General features: G+C 45.1%; 8 protein-coding genes across 8 annotated transcripts; 3 read left to right on the forward strand and 5 right to left on the reverse strand.

The window, feature by feature from the left end:
• Positions 1-147: 147 nt before the first annotated feature.
• On the reverse strand, positions 148-1,002 carry JR316_0004364 (uncharacterized protein; the record flags this gene model as incomplete). Its single annotated transcript, XM_047890130.1, has 4 exons — positions 148-258; positions 324-393; positions 451-558; positions 617-1,002. The coding sequence occupies 4 exons, from the start codon at positions 1,000-1,002 to the stop codon at positions 148-150; spliced, it is 675 nt and encodes a 224-aa protein (XP_047749891.1).
• Positions 1,003-1,409: 407 nt separating this feature from the next.
• JR316_0004365 (uncharacterized protein) lies at positions 1,410-2,209 on the reverse strand (the record flags this gene model as incomplete). Its single annotated transcript, XM_047890131.1, has 5 exons — positions 1,410-1,499; positions 1,554-1,623; positions 1,680-1,784; positions 1,837-1,894; positions 1,951-2,209. The coding sequence occupies 5 exons, from the start codon at positions 2,207-2,209 to the stop codon at positions 1,410-1,412; spliced, it is 582 nt and encodes a 193-aa protein (XP_047749892.1).
• A 572-nt stretch (positions 2,210-2,781) lies between these two features.
• On the forward strand, positions 2,782-3,560 carry JR316_0004366 (uncharacterized protein; the record flags this gene model as incomplete). The annotated part of the gene is made up of 5 exons (XM_047890132.1): positions 2,782-3,010; positions 3,081-3,138; positions 3,193-3,294; positions 3,351-3,420; positions 3,483-3,560. The coding sequence occupies 5 exons, from the start codon at positions 2,782-2,784 to the stop codon at positions 3,558-3,560; spliced, it is 537 nt and encodes a 178-aa protein (XP_047749893.1).
• Positions 3,561-3,861: 301 nt separating this feature from the next.
• JR316_0004367 (Inosine triphosphate pyrophosphatase) lies at positions 3,862-4,718 on the reverse strand (the record flags this gene model as incomplete). Its single annotated transcript, XM_047890133.1, has 6 exons — positions 3,862-3,961; positions 4,013-4,124; positions 4,181-4,364; positions 4,424-4,488; positions 4,544-4,639; positions 4,697-4,718. 6 exons carry the CDS (start codon positions 4,716-4,718, stop codon positions 3,862-3,864), a joined length of 579 nt encoding a protein of 192 aa, XP_047749894.1.
• Positions 4,719-5,101: 383 nt separating this feature from the next.
• On the reverse strand, positions 5,102-7,470 carry JR316_0004368 (Autophagy-related protein 22; the record flags this gene model as incomplete). The annotated part of the gene is made up of 14 exons (XM_047890134.1): positions 5,102-5,356; positions 5,411-5,507; positions 5,561-5,584; positions 5,636-5,709; positions 5,766-5,933; positions 5,996-6,073; positions 6,123-6,196; positions 6,246-6,283; positions 6,340-6,440; positions 6,499-6,716; positions 6,773-6,896; positions 6,947-7,138; positions 7,194-7,213; positions 7,272-7,470. 14 exons carry the CDS (start codon positions 7,468-7,470, stop codon positions 5,102-5,104), a joined length of 1,662 nt encoding a protein of 553 aa, XP_047749895.1.
• Positions 7,471-8,407: 937 nt separating this feature from the next.
• Positions 8,408-10,504, forward strand: JR316_0004369 (Scytalone dehydratase-like protein Arp1; the record flags this gene model as incomplete). The annotated part of the gene is made up of 1 exon (XM_047890135.1): positions 8,408-10,504. The coding sequence occupies one exon, from the start codon at positions 8,408-8,410 to the stop codon at positions 10,502-10,504; it is 2,097 nt and encodes a 698-aa protein (XP_047749896.1).
• An 802-nt stretch (positions 10,505-11,306) lies between these two features.
• JR316_0004370 (uncharacterized protein) lies at positions 11,307-13,637 on the forward strand (the record flags this gene model as incomplete). The annotated part of the gene is made up of 5 exons (XM_047890136.1): positions 11,307-11,636; positions 11,729-12,013; positions 12,071-12,108; positions 12,176-13,121; positions 13,614-13,637. 5 exons carry the CDS (start codon positions 11,307-11,309, stop codon positions 13,635-13,637), a joined length of 1,623 nt encoding a protein of 540 aa, XP_047749897.1.
• Positions 13,638-15,217: 1,580 nt separating this feature from the next.
• Positions 15,218-17,225, reverse strand: JR316_0004371 (uncharacterized protein; the record flags this gene model as incomplete). Its single annotated transcript, XM_047890137.1, has 17 exons — positions 15,218-15,328; positions 15,392-15,536; positions 15,594-15,618; positions 15,679-15,736; positions 15,797-15,824; positions 15,891-15,950; positions 16,007-16,113; positions 16,173-16,240; positions 16,303-16,327; positions 16,381-16,415; positions 16,471-16,522; positions 16,581-16,608; positions 16,669-16,746; positions 16,804-16,824; positions 16,883-16,896; positions 16,963-17,041; positions 17,101-17,225. 17 exons carry the CDS (start codon positions 17,223-17,225, stop codon positions 15,218-15,220), a joined length of 1,059 nt encoding a protein of 352 aa, XP_047749898.1.
• Between the last annotated feature and the right edge of the window lie 356 nt (positions 17,226-17,581).

Genomic DNA, 17,581 nt, shown 5'->3' on the forward strand with positions numbered 1-17,581 from the left:
TTGTAGATAGAACAACGATATATTTGAAAATTCACATCGTAAATATTTCTCGGAGCACATCCCACACTGGTTATCATCATCACCACCAACGAGAAATCGTGCGGAAGCCGATTGCGAACGGTGTACGAGCGCGTTCCGACAATCTCTTCACAATTTCGTCTTCCTATTGTGCACACTAGCAGAGTCACCAACTATGGACGGTTTCATCTGATGTTGCGTGCCGGTGACAATCAACCTGTGGTTCTTGATATCCCAAATCTGCCCCCACCCCAAGAAATTAGACAACAGGCCTGAAGATTACAGTAAAAGGAGGAATGACGGACCTCACTTTGGCAGCATCCTATGTCGTCTGTAGCGGAAACCGAGCGGCTAACAATCCTGATTTTGGAGCCTCTAAAAGGTAAGTGCGTCAGGATACAAATAATATGTTCAACTAGTTATTCGACATACGCCGGAGGTGCGGGATGATGGAAGAAGAAACTGAAGGTCTGAGATACGCCTATCGATTGATTTTCGTCCTCCAACAATCTCATCAATAATAATGATATGGCGGACCCCCTAAATTGAAAACTCCCTGTAAGAATTCATCTTTCTGCAAGCAAGATAGACCGCGTACTCGTCCATTATACCTGTCATGCATCCCTGACTCAAAACTCCCTCTTCATTACACATTTCTAGTTCATTTCTATTCATAAGCTCTTTGAAACTTAATAACTCAGGCCAACTCGTGCGTTGCTCACCTGGAGTAACCTCGAGCTCACAGACCATTTTTGAAGACATCTTCTGCGGGTCGTCCGGAGAATGCTCTATGGAGACTTCCTTCACTTCCATCCGAGCCCTCGTCAAATGGCCAAAAGATGTACTTCCTCGCACGTCAAGCAACATAAACCATCGAACTGCAGCCTCTTTAATGAAAGCAGACGCGTTTCCAGCTATTGAGGACATGATGTCTGGAGAGTGGCCATGATCTATGAGGTATTTCAGGTCACTTCGTGGGGACATAATTGAAGACACTGTAACCGAGAATGACACTTCTGGGAAGTTGGCCCCTGTTATAGAGAGATGGCCGCCGGGTATTCCATGACCGGGAACATTCAACGCACTTGATAAGCCTGTATGGATGAAGTATGGGTGCAGTTCAATTGTCAGGTTGGGTCATATAGTAAACTAGCCTTCAAACCCGTAACCCCATTGAGGGACTTGTAATTTGTAAGGCACTTTCGCTCAAGTCTTCTGCTCATGTTCGCTTGACCACAATATCGGTTCTAGATGATTATGTACTCTATAGGTTTGATTAATTAATGTAATAATCTAGCAGGATTGTTGGTATGACTGTAGTGTAGATAACTTATTGCGGGTTTAGAGTCTAGGGATGTTCGGGGTGTACTGGGTAAAATGGGTATAAATAATCATCCCTTGAGCCATTTTGCGGGTCTTGAAGGCAATGTCGTTTGCTGAATTCCGGTGGCAATGAGTCGATGCTTGTCTTTGTCCCAAACCTAAAACCAAATTTCTGTAGGTCGTGACCTAATTGCTAGCAAAATTTCACTTACATCGCATCTCCCAGTATTTGTCTCTTCTCCGGATGCGAGAGACGTGCTTATGATGCGCAGCTTTGTACCACTACAAAAATATCGGAATTAGCGGCAAAAAATTAGCACACTTGTTAGTATACTGACATGACACCCGGGAAGTGAAAAAAAGTATTGATGGTTTGAGATACACCTGGAGGAGTGTTCAAACCGGTATGTGCATTAATAACGACCATGGCCAATGTAGAGCACCTATATTTATGTTAAATGTATTGCAAGGAGAGCTGGCAAAATCTGTACGCACTCGTCAATAAGATAAATTATACATCCTTCATTTAGGATTCCATTACTATTACACATATCTAATGGGACAGTAGATTAAGTATAAACATCATTGCTGCATTCGCAAAACAATCACCTGGTGTTACTTCAATCTCGCAAGTCACCTTTCCTTCCGTTTTCAAAGGGTCATCACCGTTGGCCACCACAGAAACGTCGACGACATTGATCCTCGCTGAAATATTTCCTCCAAACCCTGACCCATTATTCCTGAAAATAGCCAGCCATTTCACAGGTATTTCCTTGAGTTCAACGGATGTATTTCCCGTTATGCTTGATGTGATGTCGTCCGGGAGGCGCCCTCGGAGAAAAGCTTCGGTTTCGACTTGATCTTGCATAGATTTCAGTTTTTCACCGGTCAGAGCGCTTCAGAGCGGATTATGAGGGTATAGTGGAGGTCCCGAGATGCGAAAAATAAGCGTAATTCGAGGCGAACCGTAGCGGCATCGGAAACATAATGAAAAAATCACGGAAGAGAGTGTTCGACCCGGCTGAGGTGCTTCCGAGTCGCCGGGTTGGATATTGCCAAGCAAGGTACAAGCGGATCCACGTGCGTCTGTGCTCGAGCGCCAAGTATCGTACGAGCGAATGGCAAGGTTCATATTTTAGCGCACGTCAACAACCAATGTAGGTCCACGACCCTTACTACTGAGGCCGAGTGTTAGTTCAAAACGTCAAACCATTGACGAATGGGTCATAAAGACTTACACGGACATGGCCAATGACCTTCTTATGTTTGTTTATATCGAAACAGACAGTGTTGTTCTGGCCCGAAAGCCGTAGTCAACCCTGCATAGCTTGTTCGACTTTTATGCGTTATATCTGACATAAGAACTGAATTTTCTTATCAGCGCACTGCTCTATATTTCAGACCGCGATGGTGGACCTACATCACTTTCTACCAACGTCGATGAGCAAATGGGCGTACAAAAAAGACCTGGATGTTTCTCACATTGATGGGAATGCATCGACGGAAGCCAAGAGATTTGGGCTTGCAATTCTTCACCTATTCATTGGCACAAAAAGTACTTCCTTTGGCGCAGATATTGGTCAATACATGAACTGGACAGAAATGAATATCCACAAACAAGGTCAATACACCTTCGCAGAAACTGTATTCGAGGTCACTGTTTATCAAGGTATCGCCTTAATCCATTGATATGCATACTTGGGATGTGCACGAATTGGCTAATTTATCAAACCTTATAGATATGTGCAATATTCACAGAATTTTACATGGAGCTTGCGCGGCATATATAGTAGATCTGTACGTATCAACCTTTGGAACTGTAACATTTCACAAGTTACCTACAATATCAAGGTGCACGAATGCGTCACTTGTATCTCTTGGAACGGCCGAGGGTTTTGACGGTACTGGAGTTTCTCAATTCATGAACCTCGTCTGGCACCATCCTATTCATCTGTAAGTAAACGTTCTTTGATCTCAAATTTTACGTGATTGATTAGCTTAATTCGCAGAGGTAAAAAAATTAAGGTTGTCTCTACATCAGTGTCCGGGAAAGGCAGGCTAAGAACGATGCGGTGTGAGGTGAGTAGAGTGGCCCGGAAATTTTCCTCGGTACTTGAATAGATAATATGATTTTTCTTTAGCTTTGGACTGATGGCCAGATTTGTGTATCCGCCGTCCATTCCACTGTCAATGTGGCCATCGTGAACGCCAAACTCTGAGCGACAATATTTTGAAGCCGAAGTCTTCTAAATCCCTAACAATCATCTCGGCGGCTTGGCCTGTAGTATATTCTACAATGATACCCATCCATCTAAGCTATACCATCATTTTTGCCTCGTAGGGTAACATTTGGACAAGTTATACCGAATCAAAAACAATGTATCCATATCTGCCCAGTGAAGTTGGGAGGCAATTCCATCGTCATTTCTTGAGTAACGGCTATGTGTGGCCCAGGCAGGGAGTGGTCGTCCACTAATAAACATGGCTGGGTATGTTGTGATGTACGTCTGGTGTATTCATCTAACTTGAAGGAAGAGACTGTAGATAAGTGCGAAGTTTGTCCAATGCTTTGTAGCGATGCGAGATCTTGTTTTTCTCATCTGAAGGCATCTCAGCGTAGCTTGGAGAATTTTGTGTTAGATATAATAAATATTGACATCAAGGTACTCACGTTTGCCCAGTTCCCAAAGGCTCGAAGATCGCGTCCCAGCCAAAGACTTTAGGACCCCGTGCAGGTACGATATTGCCCTCTGTACGACCCTCAAATATGATAGGTTCTGTTCCTGTAAATATTCAGATATAGACGCGTCCAAAGCCTCGATACACTTGTGGAACTTACCTGGACCTGCTGAGTAGGCAAACGTACACACTGCTTCAGCAGCTTTCGTGGGAAATCCAACTAGCAACGCGTTCAGTCCCTCGTGTCCCAGTTCGGCCATAAAATGCTTTATGTAGGGCCCCGGTAGCCCTTTGAGTGCGACATAGCAGAGTGCAGTATCTTCCGTAATGCATGGTCCACCGATCTGAGAGTAGATGTCATAAGCCCAGTCAAAAATGGGATAGACGCGTCGAGAATGCTTACCATCTCGGCAGCTCTTCTGCACTTATCACTTGCGACTTCGATAGTGGTTCCCTGGATTTCAGGGACTGTGAACGTTCCATGTGAGAATTTGCATTCAGGGAAGCAATTATACGTGCTTACTTTCAAGACTCTGAGAATCGATCTCTATGGGATGTCCTCCTTCTGAAAGGATCTGCTTGACCTCCCTCAATTTGTTTGCATTGCCAGTGACGAATACTGAGAAAGATTGATTGAGCACATTGTTACTAGAAGGAAAAGCAACTTGAGTCATACCCAGACGTTTTGTTGATGCCATTGATTGAAGAAAGGGTGAATTAAGAGAGAAAAACGCAACTGTGAGGATTGGTTTGCTAGAGTTTTGAGCGATTAAAAGCAGCCCGGGTCCTTTAACTCATTACTTATCTTTGACAAAAAGATCGGCGAAGTCGGCAAGATCCGTCATTAAGCAGTGACTCGGTCGCGCGACGCGCAGCAGCCCATAATTGCATTACAAACCACAACGAACGCATATCCTCACAATTCACCGTTTCAAACGGAAATCCGTCGAAGATTATTATCAATAAATGTGACTCAGTGAAAAATCTAGATTTACAGCTGAATCGTCAGACTAAAACTGTTGAAGGATTATGGCCATCGTTGAAAGGTCGCGACCAGAAAGTTGAATGCGCAAATGCCGTTTTATTCATGAGCCACATCGAATGAAGAAGACACTAAATCAGACTTCTTCCGAATTCCGTCTGCCCATGCTATCGCATCCTTCCTCCCCTTCTCAACGTCAATAAAGAACCAAATGACCAATGATGCGGCGAAGCACAGTGCGAAGAGGAAGGGGAAGCCCATCCAATTGCTCCCTGATTTATCAATAATGGCTTGAATAACGTTTGGTCCTATCATTGAGGATGCACGGTTGGAGAGACCAAATAGTCCGAAAAACTGGAATATTAGTTAGGTAGATAGTTGGATACTGAAGAATTGCTTTGGACCTACCATGTTGTCGAACCCAGGTGGGGTCAGTTCAGCCATCATTGTCTGAGCGAAGGCGTAGTACGGTGCTTGGAAAAGGCCAAAGACGACATTATACGCCCTGGAGCAAGGTTTTCAGGGGAGGAAGGGTGAGGGAAATGGGGGCACGCTCACCAAAATTCCCAGGCGTTGTGGAAACTAGAAGTCGTTCTTAGTCTTCATGTATGTCATACCATCTATTCGTCTTACCCAATTTTTCCAGTCCAGATACCAAGCATCCCCCAAAATGGAATGAAAATTGTGACGACATTAGTTACCACAAACTGATACGTGAAATTCGTTAGTTTCTATCAGAAGCAGTGCGGTACAAAAAACATACCATCTTTTTGGTACTGACTTTAAAGTACCGTTGAAAGTACCAGAAACCGAGAGTACTCATAGTAGACGTGATTGCCTGAGCAAGACCCAAATACGTATTTTGGAGGAAGCTGAATGAGAATTTGTCGTTCTGACATATGGAAACCAAGGTGCCAGTGGTATTCAGACCCTGATATGGAAGACAAACGGCTATGAATTAGCGCAAAACCTGAAGTTATACTTGTCCCTTACATCTGCCAAAAGGAAAAAAGCGAATAGGTATATGAAGGTATATGGTAGCTGTTTATACTGTTTACTGGCTGCCCAAAGCTATTGTATAGGTTCAGTAATAGGTATGTAGGCAAGCGAAAAGACAAACCTGTTTCCATCCTATAGTGATATATCGCTCTCCTTTAGGAAGGGGTGGTCCAGGACGAGGTTCTTGGAAGATGACTAAACAAGAATGTAAGTAACAAATTGTCAGATGATATCGGGCACATACACCACCAAATACCCGTTATTACCCAGTAAGAATTGACTCTGGAAGGCAGTCAAGTCAGGATTTGATATCGTTCTCCAAAGGGGAAGGTGTTTACAGAACAAGGGTGTAATTGTTGGCTTTTGGGTTGCTTGCTAATGGCAGAAGTATAGTCAAGTTTAGACATAAAGTAGCAATGTAGCCAATGTTGCTGTGGGCCTATCGAGAGATGAAAGAATGTCAATAAAATGTCAATAAAAAAGATATTGTTACTCACTGTGGAAATATTACTGATTCGATTCTTCTCCATACTTTCCTCCACCTCGTATTCTTCCTTAGTGATCTCACCGGAGTCGCATTTAGCTAGCAATGTGCGTGTGTGGCTTGTGTTGCGAGCAAGACGAGGGAATATTGCAGCATAAAACACTAGCGTGGCACCGTATGAGATAAAACCAATCATGTATAAAGCCATCGCGAGTGGCCAACTTGAAGGCGCTGTTGGTTCGCAGTTGTAAGTAGACTGAACGACTGATACAAGAATTTAGATGTACTTGTCAAGCTCATTTCAGCATATTGCGATGCCCAGCAGATAACTGTGACGACGAAAAGTAACCAACGTCCGAAGGTACCATAATCTGCAGCAGAGCCTATGGTCGTAAATATCATGGTCATGATCTACGGCACTTAGTTAGTATCGAAAGTTATCAATGAAAATTGCCACGTACAGCAAAACAAATACCGTTTGCGATAAGAACGATGCTGGAAACCGATTTAGTTCCTCCTGCCCAAGGAAGAACACAGTTCCCTGAAGATCCGTCTGCATTACACGAAGACCCAGGCCCTCTGGCAGGGTCATAGCCTGCACTGAATGCTAAAGACTGGAATAGAGTCATGGAGAACCCTAATGGTCCGACTCCCTAATGAACGAACATCAATTTCTTTGACTTGATGAACAGAGCTGGACAAACGTACATTATCGCCATTGTAGTATACTTAGGATATAGCAGAATGTTTAGCAGAATCATAGCTCGAGAGGCAGATAGACCTTACAGTAATAGCTCCACAACTCTTTTCTTGTAACGATAGGTTCATCCTTCGTTATTGAAGAAACAAACATCGGCCCATCGTTGTCCATAGAGTTTGATATTAGCTCAGAGCTGCCAGATCCTCGCTCCATTTGGGTCTTCTCGTCTGCGGTGCCACTGTCGTTGTGGGAAACCTCCTCCGTCGGAAGCGTTGGCAGAGACATTGCACGATGAAGGGGTCGTGAAAGAAGCCTTACGTTCCCCCGGGAAGTCTGATATATATACGTCCTGGTGAGCACTAAGGCATATACACGATAGGAGAAATGGGAACGAACGCGATGGAAGTAACGTCCCGCCCATAATAGAACATCCAGCCGACCAATAGATTACAGAAGCCTATCTGTGCCGCACGTCGTGTGATATGCGCAAAATGAGAAGGCGTTGAGGTGCCATGCGTGTCCAACAGGACTCCATGAATTGGTGTATGCTAAATTTACACGCGAATGTTGGTCCTGCGATACTCTGGATGGGGATTGAAAGGAATTGGCGCTACTTGGAAGTCATTAGGATCGGGGATATGACTAAGTTTGAATGACTGGGTAATAGCGTTGGTTATCGAAGGGTTGAAGACCTCGATTGAGGCGTAGTGACTGCAACAAATGAGGCATCATCGGGCCGGTTTACCGAACCACACCCTTTCTGGGATGGCAGCTGGCAGCAGTGGGAGTCTTTCTCTTCCCTCAGTGAACCACATACGGATGAAGCCTTCAAGCAACTCCAATGCTCTAGCACCACTGGCGCCTTAAAAATGCATGCCACTCATAATTGATGGTATTCTGTCTATTCTTGTCCAATATCGCACTCTATCAGTTGACGGTTTTCCTCGAAAATGTTGTTGTTCTTTTGCGCCGGACTACAGGAAACGAAAGTCATTAAGAGATGTTCACGGTCACGGGAAGAAACATGGCCTTCTGAAGACAGTCTTATCGCTGCATGGCCTTCTCTACAATCCACTCTTGTTACTGGAGTAAGCCTCAGGTGGGGTAGGTAGCAAAGCGCAAACCCCCAAGTTGAGAACTTGGGTTTTTACACCAGGTACGTTCACCAATGAATTGAACTGTGCTCACAAAGTAAATCATAGACGTTTGATACAGAATTAGGATGATAAAACCAACCTCCTTCCGGCTACTGCTCTTGGTCGCAATATTCTTCTCGCCTGTATTTGCAGGCCTGAATGTTTTAACGTCTTATCCACCAGGAGACGTCTTCAGCTTCAGTAATCAACCACATAATCAGTATCTTGCTGAATCCCAAATTGCATTTTCAACACTCATCGACCCTCCGCTGCCTGAAGATTTCACATCGAATCTTGAACCCGCAACAAGTTTGTGGTTAGATGGTCTGATCACTGTTGAGTCTCTTAAACGGAAATTCAATCTCTATTCTACTGTGGACGACGTATGGAATCCCAACTTCGCCCAAAATCTCTTCATATCTGTTCACAGCCAAACCCGACGGACAGTAGAATTGGTGCCGGAGGTGTATGATTGGTTGAAATCACAAGGAGTTTCGCGAATTTTCCTTCCAAAATCGATTAAACGACCGTCGCGGGATGTCATTTCATCCCACACAATTTCCGAAACAATTTTTCCAGGTCCCTTTGTTCTCTCGGCACATGAGCAATCTTCTTCGGAAGTGCTGCTTCACAATGTGTACAAGTTGTACCTGGATGAATATGAAGCCTTTCTGTTTGGTGCAATACCTGACCTTGCGGGAGGCGGATGGATTCTTACTAATATCACCAGTAACCTTCTTTCAGACGACGGTGTCTCAAATACGCAGCTCATCCCTGTTCCTTCACGGGTGAGAATGGTGGACTCTAAAAGTCCTCTTGCTGGTACCCGCTTCGGGTTGAAAGACATATTTGATGCGCAAGGATTGCCTACAGCGGCTGGGTCAATAGCATACGCACAAACACACCCCATTCCAAACGAAACTGCACCATCTATCACCAAGCTTCTGGCGCTCGGCGCGACGATGGTCGGCAAAACGCGAACATCGCAATTCGCGCATGGCGCAAATCCATGGGAATTTGTTGACGTGCCATATTCATGGAATCCACGCGGGGACGGGCATTTGACTGCGTCTGCTTCAAGCTCGGGCAGCGCATGCGCCATCGCCGGCTATAACTGGTTAGAGTTCACTGTCGGGAGCGATACAAGAGGGAGTGTCAGGAAACCAGCCGCGCTCACGGGCGTGTATGGCATCCGACCGTCTCATGGAAGCCTAGATCTATCAGGAGTAGTACCTCTTTCAGAAGAAATGGATACGGCTGGCTTTTTTGCACGTCATCCACTCATATTTTACGAGATCGCAACTCGGTGGTACGGTGTTCCCCTTACTACTTATATAATAATTGTATTGACTCAAGGATACAGGTATGTGGATTCACCGGTGGCGAGTAATCAAGCTATTTCACGCTTTCCTTCGAAGTTGTTATATCCGATAGATCATTACCCTGTTAAAAGCAAAAGCGGTCAAATTCTGGTAGACGGTTTTATTTCGACCTTGACCCGGCTCCTCGGCATCAATGTAATGCCTGTCAACTTTACGGAAGTCCTAATACCATACTTTCCTAATGGCAGTTTTCCTGCCTTCCAGCAGGCATCGAATAAATTGGCCGAATACCGATCCTGGGTGGATGTTGGTAGCCCAACGACACAAGAATTTTTGTTGCGATTTGGGAGCTTGCCTGTCTTTGACCCTATCCCGCAGAAAATGTTCGCCCGTGCTAAGCAAATCACAGCGGACGACTTTGCCAAGGCCGTGGCGCTCAAGCGCGCGTTCAGCGACGCTCTTGCAAAAGACATTTTCAAGTATGACGAGGAGTCGTGTTCGGACTCGATATTTATGTACGACGCGGCTACAGGTGGAGTTCCATCTTACCGTGTTGAAGATTTCAATCACCTTGCCGGGGCGACGCCGTTCTTACTGACTGCAGCTGGCGGTGACAACCCGGCCTCTGCTGCGTCTGATTTCTTCAACTTTCTTGCCTCGATGGGCGAATTACCTGAAGTGACCGTGCCCATCGGCCAGGTGGATTATTTTAGCCCTTTAAGCAGGACGTGGGAGCCCATCCCTATTGCAGTACAGTTGGTATCGCGCAAGGGCTGTGATAAGATGCTTTTGGAACTTGTTCGACAACTGGCTGAGGCGGGGGTGGTGCGGCCTGTACAGGTGGGGCGATCAATTTTCTGATGGGGGATCTTTGTGTGGTAGACACATATGTATGGATGGGAATGCACTGGAGAGTTTGATAATTATATCACGCACACGCCAAGGCACGAGCGCTATCAAAGGTATCTTTAGCCGTTGTGTGTATTCTCCTATTTATATGACCTTTGTTTATCAAGCAAAGAATCGGACTCGTGTGTTCTTGCCTATCTATTCTGACGTGCATAAAATCTCCGCATTGCTTCGAACATTGAGTCGGCCTGCAGTATTAATAATCCGATGGCGCCCGCTTACCAGCCCCATGACATTACTAGTGTGGTTTATAATAGTAAACACCTGGAAGATATACCCTAATAGAGCAGAAAATGCCCAACCAGACGGTATATATATTCCGATCCGAACCGTCCACAACCTGTGTGGAAATTGATGAACTGGAGTCACTTTCCTGGGAAGGTGGATGGATGGGGATTCCGGAGGACACATGTGGCACAGCAGGTGTACACAATTGCTGGAGTACAGAAAGGGCTGGGGGTATGTGTGGGTGTATTGTGGTGATAATTGGTCCGGTAACGGGGGGCTCCTGGTGTTGGCGGTCAACATGGACCTACAACCGGCCGGACACGTGGGATGGGCAAACTCCGAATAGCAAATTTGTGTTTGGAATCGGGTTGTACCTGTACTTCCATGCTGCATCGCCCTTCCCAGCATCCAACACGAGGTCGTGAGATCCTCTGAATGTCCTATTTGCCCTAACTTGCCGACATAGATGTCTTCTTTTTGATTGTCTCTTGTTGTGCTCCTACTCCCACCACCGCATCCACCAACTATGAGCCTGGCTATCCGGCCTACACTGCGCCCCGTCGTCTGGTCCAATGTAGACGCCCATGGTCACACCCTCCGTCGCGAGCGATCTCCGGACACAGACTCCAATGACGAAGACTACTATCCTGCAAAGAAGAAGAAAAAGGCCATCGGGGTCCCCGCCGTCTACTATCCGCCCCCATTGAGCCCCTCCGAGATGCTGTGGCGTGATCGCTATGGATATCTTTTTCAGAGGGGGTACCAGATCCGCCCCCGCTATTCACCCAACTGGTCCCCAACGTGGTTGGGCAACGGGAGGCACCATCACAGTGGAGAGGATCATATCATGCAGATTGTGAGTTTCCGTGGGTGGTTCTTCACGTTTCTGCGGAACTCTAATTTTGTTATAATTGCCATCATTGCATGTGTCATGTCACGCACAATCAGCTTCCACAGGTTCTGGACGGTATCAGAAGACAGGATGGTTTGGTTGTGTGTATCAAGATGATTCAGGATCGCAGAAAGTTGCGTCAGGTCGCTATTGTCGAATATTTTTCGACGCGCCGCTTATTGGAAGACTCGCGAAATCACATCGTGCCATTTTATGACTCGTTTGGAGATTCGTTCTCCCCGCACATTCAATTCATGGTCACCCCTGTACTTCGCCGCTTTGATGATCCACCGTTTCTCATGGCGTGTGAAGTTGTCGATTTCGTGTCACAGGTCCTTGAGGTGCGTCAGTCTGACTCATATCAGGTGCTCGTTTGACTGTTGGCGCCTATACCTTAGGGTCTGGCGTTCATGCATGAAAACAACGTTGCTCATCAGTAAGTGCTAGTGTTTTCATCTTTCCTTTCATTGTGCTTAGTAATCTTCACACCGTAATTTTCTCAGCAACCTTACGGCCGAGCATATCATGATGGATGCAAAAGCCCTTGTTCCTACTGGCTGGCACTTTGTGTCACACTTCTGTGAACCAGATGGTATGACAAGAATACAACCTCTGGACCGCAAAAATCATTCCGTGCGATATTACTTTGTCGGATTTGGGAGTTGTTATCACATCTCCCCCAACAAAGAACCTTTGGTCACAGACATAGGAGGCCTCGATGACGATGTTCCAGAGTTGTTCACTGGAAAGCCTTACGATCCCTATAAGCTTGATGTATACACCCTGGCAAATGTTTTCTTGAAGGAACTATACCTGGTTCGTTTCCCCGCAGCCTGTTCTAAAAAAAGTATAGAAGTTGATGAGATCATCGAACAGAAATATCACGGTGTAGAATTTTTGAAGGACCTCACGGATTACATGCGTATACAGGACTTCGAAAAACGCCCAGGTGCCACCAAGGTTCTCAGTAGGTGGTATCGCATGCGCAGCAATTTTAACGAAGACGAGCTGGAAGAACTTCCGTTAGTCTATAAGCCGGGCATGCGCCCCCGTGTCCTTACCGAATCGCCTCCAAGTAGTTCAGGCGGACGGTCCACGAAACGCGACATCAACACTATCGTTAATCGATCAGGCGCGAAGGATCGACCTACTACGTCAGGTTCATCTTCGGCGTCTCCATCTGCATCAGCATCAAGGCCGTCAATTTCGCCCATGGTATCACCAAGGCCGCCAGTGTCGCCTATGACAGCGCTGCGGCCGTCAGCCTCTCCCATCACTTCGAATAGACAGCCAGCATCTCCATTGGCCTCGTCCAGACCATCAGCTTCCCCTATGACTTCGTCTAGGCCACCAATATCTCCCTCCACATCGTTTCCTTCTGCAGGAACTAGTGGTTCTTCAAGAGTGTCGTCGTTTTCGTCAGGTTCAACAGGAGCTGTCTCACCAAAAGTTCAACAAGGATCTTAGAACCTTGGATTTTGCGCCGGGTGTTTTTTTTTCTCTTTTTCTTTGGTCTCCTGTTCGCTATACCTTTTCCCATCTATATCTGTGCTTTTGGTTTATATTTATCTGTTCCATTTTTTCGTTTTATTTTTGATCTCTTAGCCTTGGCCTCATTATCCGTGTTTTGCTCACTCTCACTCTCACTCATCCCCATCCTCAACTGTTTTTCACTGTCGTATGATCACCTGTATCCTATCAAGAGTAACATTCTGTATATATCATGTAGTCCACATCCTCCTCCCTTCATCTTTATCGCCTCCTCGTTTGTCTTGCCTGTCTCCCTATTTTCACTGCTCACACACGGACCCGACTATCTTCCTCTCCTCACATGCCTACTCCCACTCCAGAACATTTTTCTATATCGATTACACATGCAAAGGACACCAGTTTTTGTTCAATTTGTTTTCATTATTTGTTTCTTTTTGTTATTATCTTTAGGTAGAATCGACCATGAGGACGTAGAATCCCTCACTCATCTGTGTTAGGGGTAGTCCGAATCAGGAGTCGAATGTGGACACTGACATTCTCGTGTAAGCGCTGCTGGTAGCTGCTAGTTACTATATGGTGAGCTCTAGCGAGTTTGGGTTTTGTCTGGGGTCGTCGGAAAGTACGTTCACCCGGAGACCTTGGCAATATAGTGGGGAATCGGGATGATTGGCGTTGAAATTACGAAATGGCCCCGGAAGGGTCGTCGTAGGACCCCTGAAAATACCCTATAATCCCTGATCCACTTCCGGATAAAACTTGAGAAAATTTGTCGTCATGCCATAGGACTGTCCGGATAAAATTTGAGAAAATTTTGCTTGACGCCACACCGGATTTTCCGGATAAGAATTTGGGAAGCCGACAGAAGCTAGATCCAGGTCCGGACAGGGTCCGGATAAAACTTGGACACAGACGCGTCTCGAACTTACGACGGTCAAGAAAAGTCAGACTTACATAGACGGCTTAACCACTAAACTAAGCTTTCGTGTATGTACTTCCAAAATTTTATGTGTATGTTTAAACATACCCCAGAAATTACTCCTTCGGGGCTTTGAATTTCTGAAGATGATTGAATTTTGTACAGATAAATCAGTGATACAAAGAGTGGGGCGGTTCTGAACGCATTGGAGCAGCTGAATTCAAGGAAAAAGACGGGAAACCAGCTTGAGGAAGAGGAAAATGAAAGTTAGCCACAAAACTAATTAGTGTAGATATATTCTTCCTCTTGCCCAAAACATCTATAGTACTTTCAAATGGTCTACGTTACATCTTTTTCAATCAATTATACTTCTTTGTAGCGTACAAGAGCGTCTGCGAGCGGTTGCGAGCTCAAATTCACCTTTTTCGGGCGTTTTTGGAGAAAAATTTCCATTTTAGGAAATTTTGGAGGCCAGATATCTGTCCGGATAAAAATTCGAAAATCCTCATGGTAGATCCGCCGTCCGGATAAGATTTTGGAAAATCTGTCCGGATAAAATTCCGCAAATTTTGGCCATTTTGGATCAGGCATTTTGGGGTATTTTCAGGGGTCCTGTCGTCGTCGGTCGAGTGAGACCTTCGATCGAGGCGGAGGAATTACAATATGATCAAAGGGCCTATCAAATTGAAATCTGATTTTATTTTCATTGATGTGCATATTTGTGGGTTGTTGTGGGTCCTGCTCAAGTGTACCATGTTGGAATTAGTTGAATATTGGTTTCAGTCAACCGTGGGGGCATCGGATGTGGGCTTGATGGGGTTGCCTGTCATATCATTCCATGATTGTCGTTGATCGACAAGGACTCCGAAGTCACCTCGGATTTGTTTTGTAGATTAGTTAACCAGATTCACTAGTCTTGTAGAAACGATTGGACATCATCATGAAGACACTGAACTGAGTCAATTTCTATTATCATGTCGAGACATGTTAATTTCGATGCGGTTCAAAAAAGTACACTAAAGATTGTGATATGGTACATGAGGGAGCTATGGATGAAAACATTCTTTGCCCAAAAATGAAGGTTAATTCTACTGCTAACACTACTGCTACTTTACAGGCCCGCTGCCAATGCTATTCGCTATGAGGATGCGTTTCTGGATGCTCCACTGGAGCTTTCGGTGCCGCTGGGGTTGACACTGGAGCTGGACAATTCAATGTCCGTGGTTCCACTGGTGTTGGTGTTGGAGACCTAAGTATCGTCATTTGATTAGTTCCAGCTCGAAGGAAAATATCTATGTGGATTATTGCTCACTGAAACAGTGACCACACCGCCTGTTTTGGTCACCTTTTCTGGGCTGAATACAATGGGGGTTATCACCCGTCCTGTCTCGGTAATGGGCAGCCTAAATTCGGTATTAGAGTTGTCCATTTTGCGAATAGTATGTCGAGCCCCCAGACTGAAAAGAAATTAAAGTTAGGTATATGCGATAACCAGTAAAAAAGCTCATCCCCACTTTGCTAACAGACACAGCGAGCGAACTAAAACGAATTAAGTCAATATCCGTAAATGGTTACCACAGTGCCAAAAGGAGAACTTACTGGCAGTTGTTTGATAACCCAAGAAAAAGTCAATGTAATTATATCCCATAATAGCGAACTTCGATGCCAAAATCAGAATCTCTCAAGAAACCTGTACAAAGAATAAAATATCACTTACGGTCACAAGTTGAACAACGAGAACGACACTGGTAGTAAACCATCGCGTTTAGCATGTTTTAGGGTCGGAATGTCTAAAGTGATTAACGACATACCTAGTTAGCAGGCCCGTGCTCAAAATGTACATGATGAGTACTTTTATCATCCGGTTTGTTCTGCGAGACGAAAGGTTGCTTAGGCTATGGACATGGAGTGGTATACTTAACCGTACCTAGCAAGTCCATTTCGTGACTTCCGACGGAACAAATAAAACACTTGCAGAGTGGAGATCAAAATATCGCAGGCAGTTGATATCGACAGCCAAATGACGACCAGCCACTGTGTAAGAAATGATCAATACAATGGTCTGTAAAAATGATATAAAACCGTAAACGGACAGTGTGGTCTTCTAGGCCCGAGAATGCACGAATCTTGAAGATAGTACTCATCGATGCCAGACCAAATCCTTTAGTAGATGACTTGTAAATACTGATCCACTTCCTGGAGATAGCAAAATTCAACTCGTACCAAATGCGGTGAATGCCAAAGTGACCTGACATAAAAGTTAATGTGCATGATTTTTCTTCAGAAGCTATGGCGACTCACAACCAATCCACCAAGAACGTACCCGTTTCCACTTACTACGAGAACATTAGCTTGGTTGAATGGGGATTTTAGGGTAACGTGAGTACTGACAGGTGAAGATGCGATGGGCATAGAACATCTGGACACTGAATGCGACGATGGCCTTGAAATTGAGATCACTATCAGCATGAAACTAACAAACTGGGCCATGCAATGCGTACCAATAGACCAATATAAAGAGACCATTCCCTGGATCAGAGTATAACCATGAGTAAACGTAGGTGTGTTGGAAGCGTCAATAAAACGGACCATATAGACACAGCCATGCGAATGGGCTGGCCATAAGATGTCACAAAGTAATAGTTAACCATGCTGATCAGGATGCCGCTGAGAACGAGATGCAAATTAATATCCAGATATCGAAAAGCAATAATAGCAACTCACAAACTAAAAATTTGCAGTACACTATAGTATATGTTCAAAATTAGTGGCGGGAATGACCGCATCTACCGTGAATCCTTACAATATCCAGGCAACCTAGAAAGACGCGTGTTCTCAGTTTCGATAAAAAGCAGGTCGCATCAACATTTTAAGACAGCATACCAGAGCTTTCATTGCGAGTCTGTCCCGCGGGAAATTTCGAAAATATTTGTAGGTCAAGACACAGATAATCCCAACCCACCTAAAACGCGCGTCATCATTAAGCCAACCTCATTCAACACGTTCAATAAAAAAACTCACCAGCCATCTAAGGCCACCCCTGGAATACCAGGGGACAAGATTTTATCCAAAATTTCCTTCAACCCAGCATTCAAAGCTGCTTCCGCAGCTGCCTGAGCCTCCGCAGTAGCATTGGCAGACGCCATACTAGTCGAGACAATTCAGAGAACGTCGACCGATAGTGCCAGGAGGTTGGTGGAATCGGAAATGACACATGCAGCTTTTCGAAAGCTTTATATCCGGACCCCATTGTCATTAACATCTTGGGAAATCCAAGCCAGATTTCAATCCACGATCCAAGAGATTGTACAGGTCGTAATATTCTGAAGAAAACATGATCAATTGATGGACAGATACTAATCGTGATGGAATAGCCCCTATCTGGGGTGAAATGCAACCAATTAGGATGTACGTGGAGGACGTTAGCATCTCAATTGATTGTCAATTTTTTTCGCATGGTACTCCGTGATACCCTTTGGTACCCCAGTCCGATCCTGACATA

This window comes from Psilocybe cubensis, chromosome 4 (assembly GCF_017499595.1).
Source record: "Psilocybe cubensis strain MGC-MH-2018 chromosome 4, whole genome shotgun sequence".
Lineage (NCBI taxonomy): Eukaryota > Fungi > Basidiomycota > Agaricomycetes > Agaricales > Agrocybaceae > Psilocybe > Psilocybe cubensis.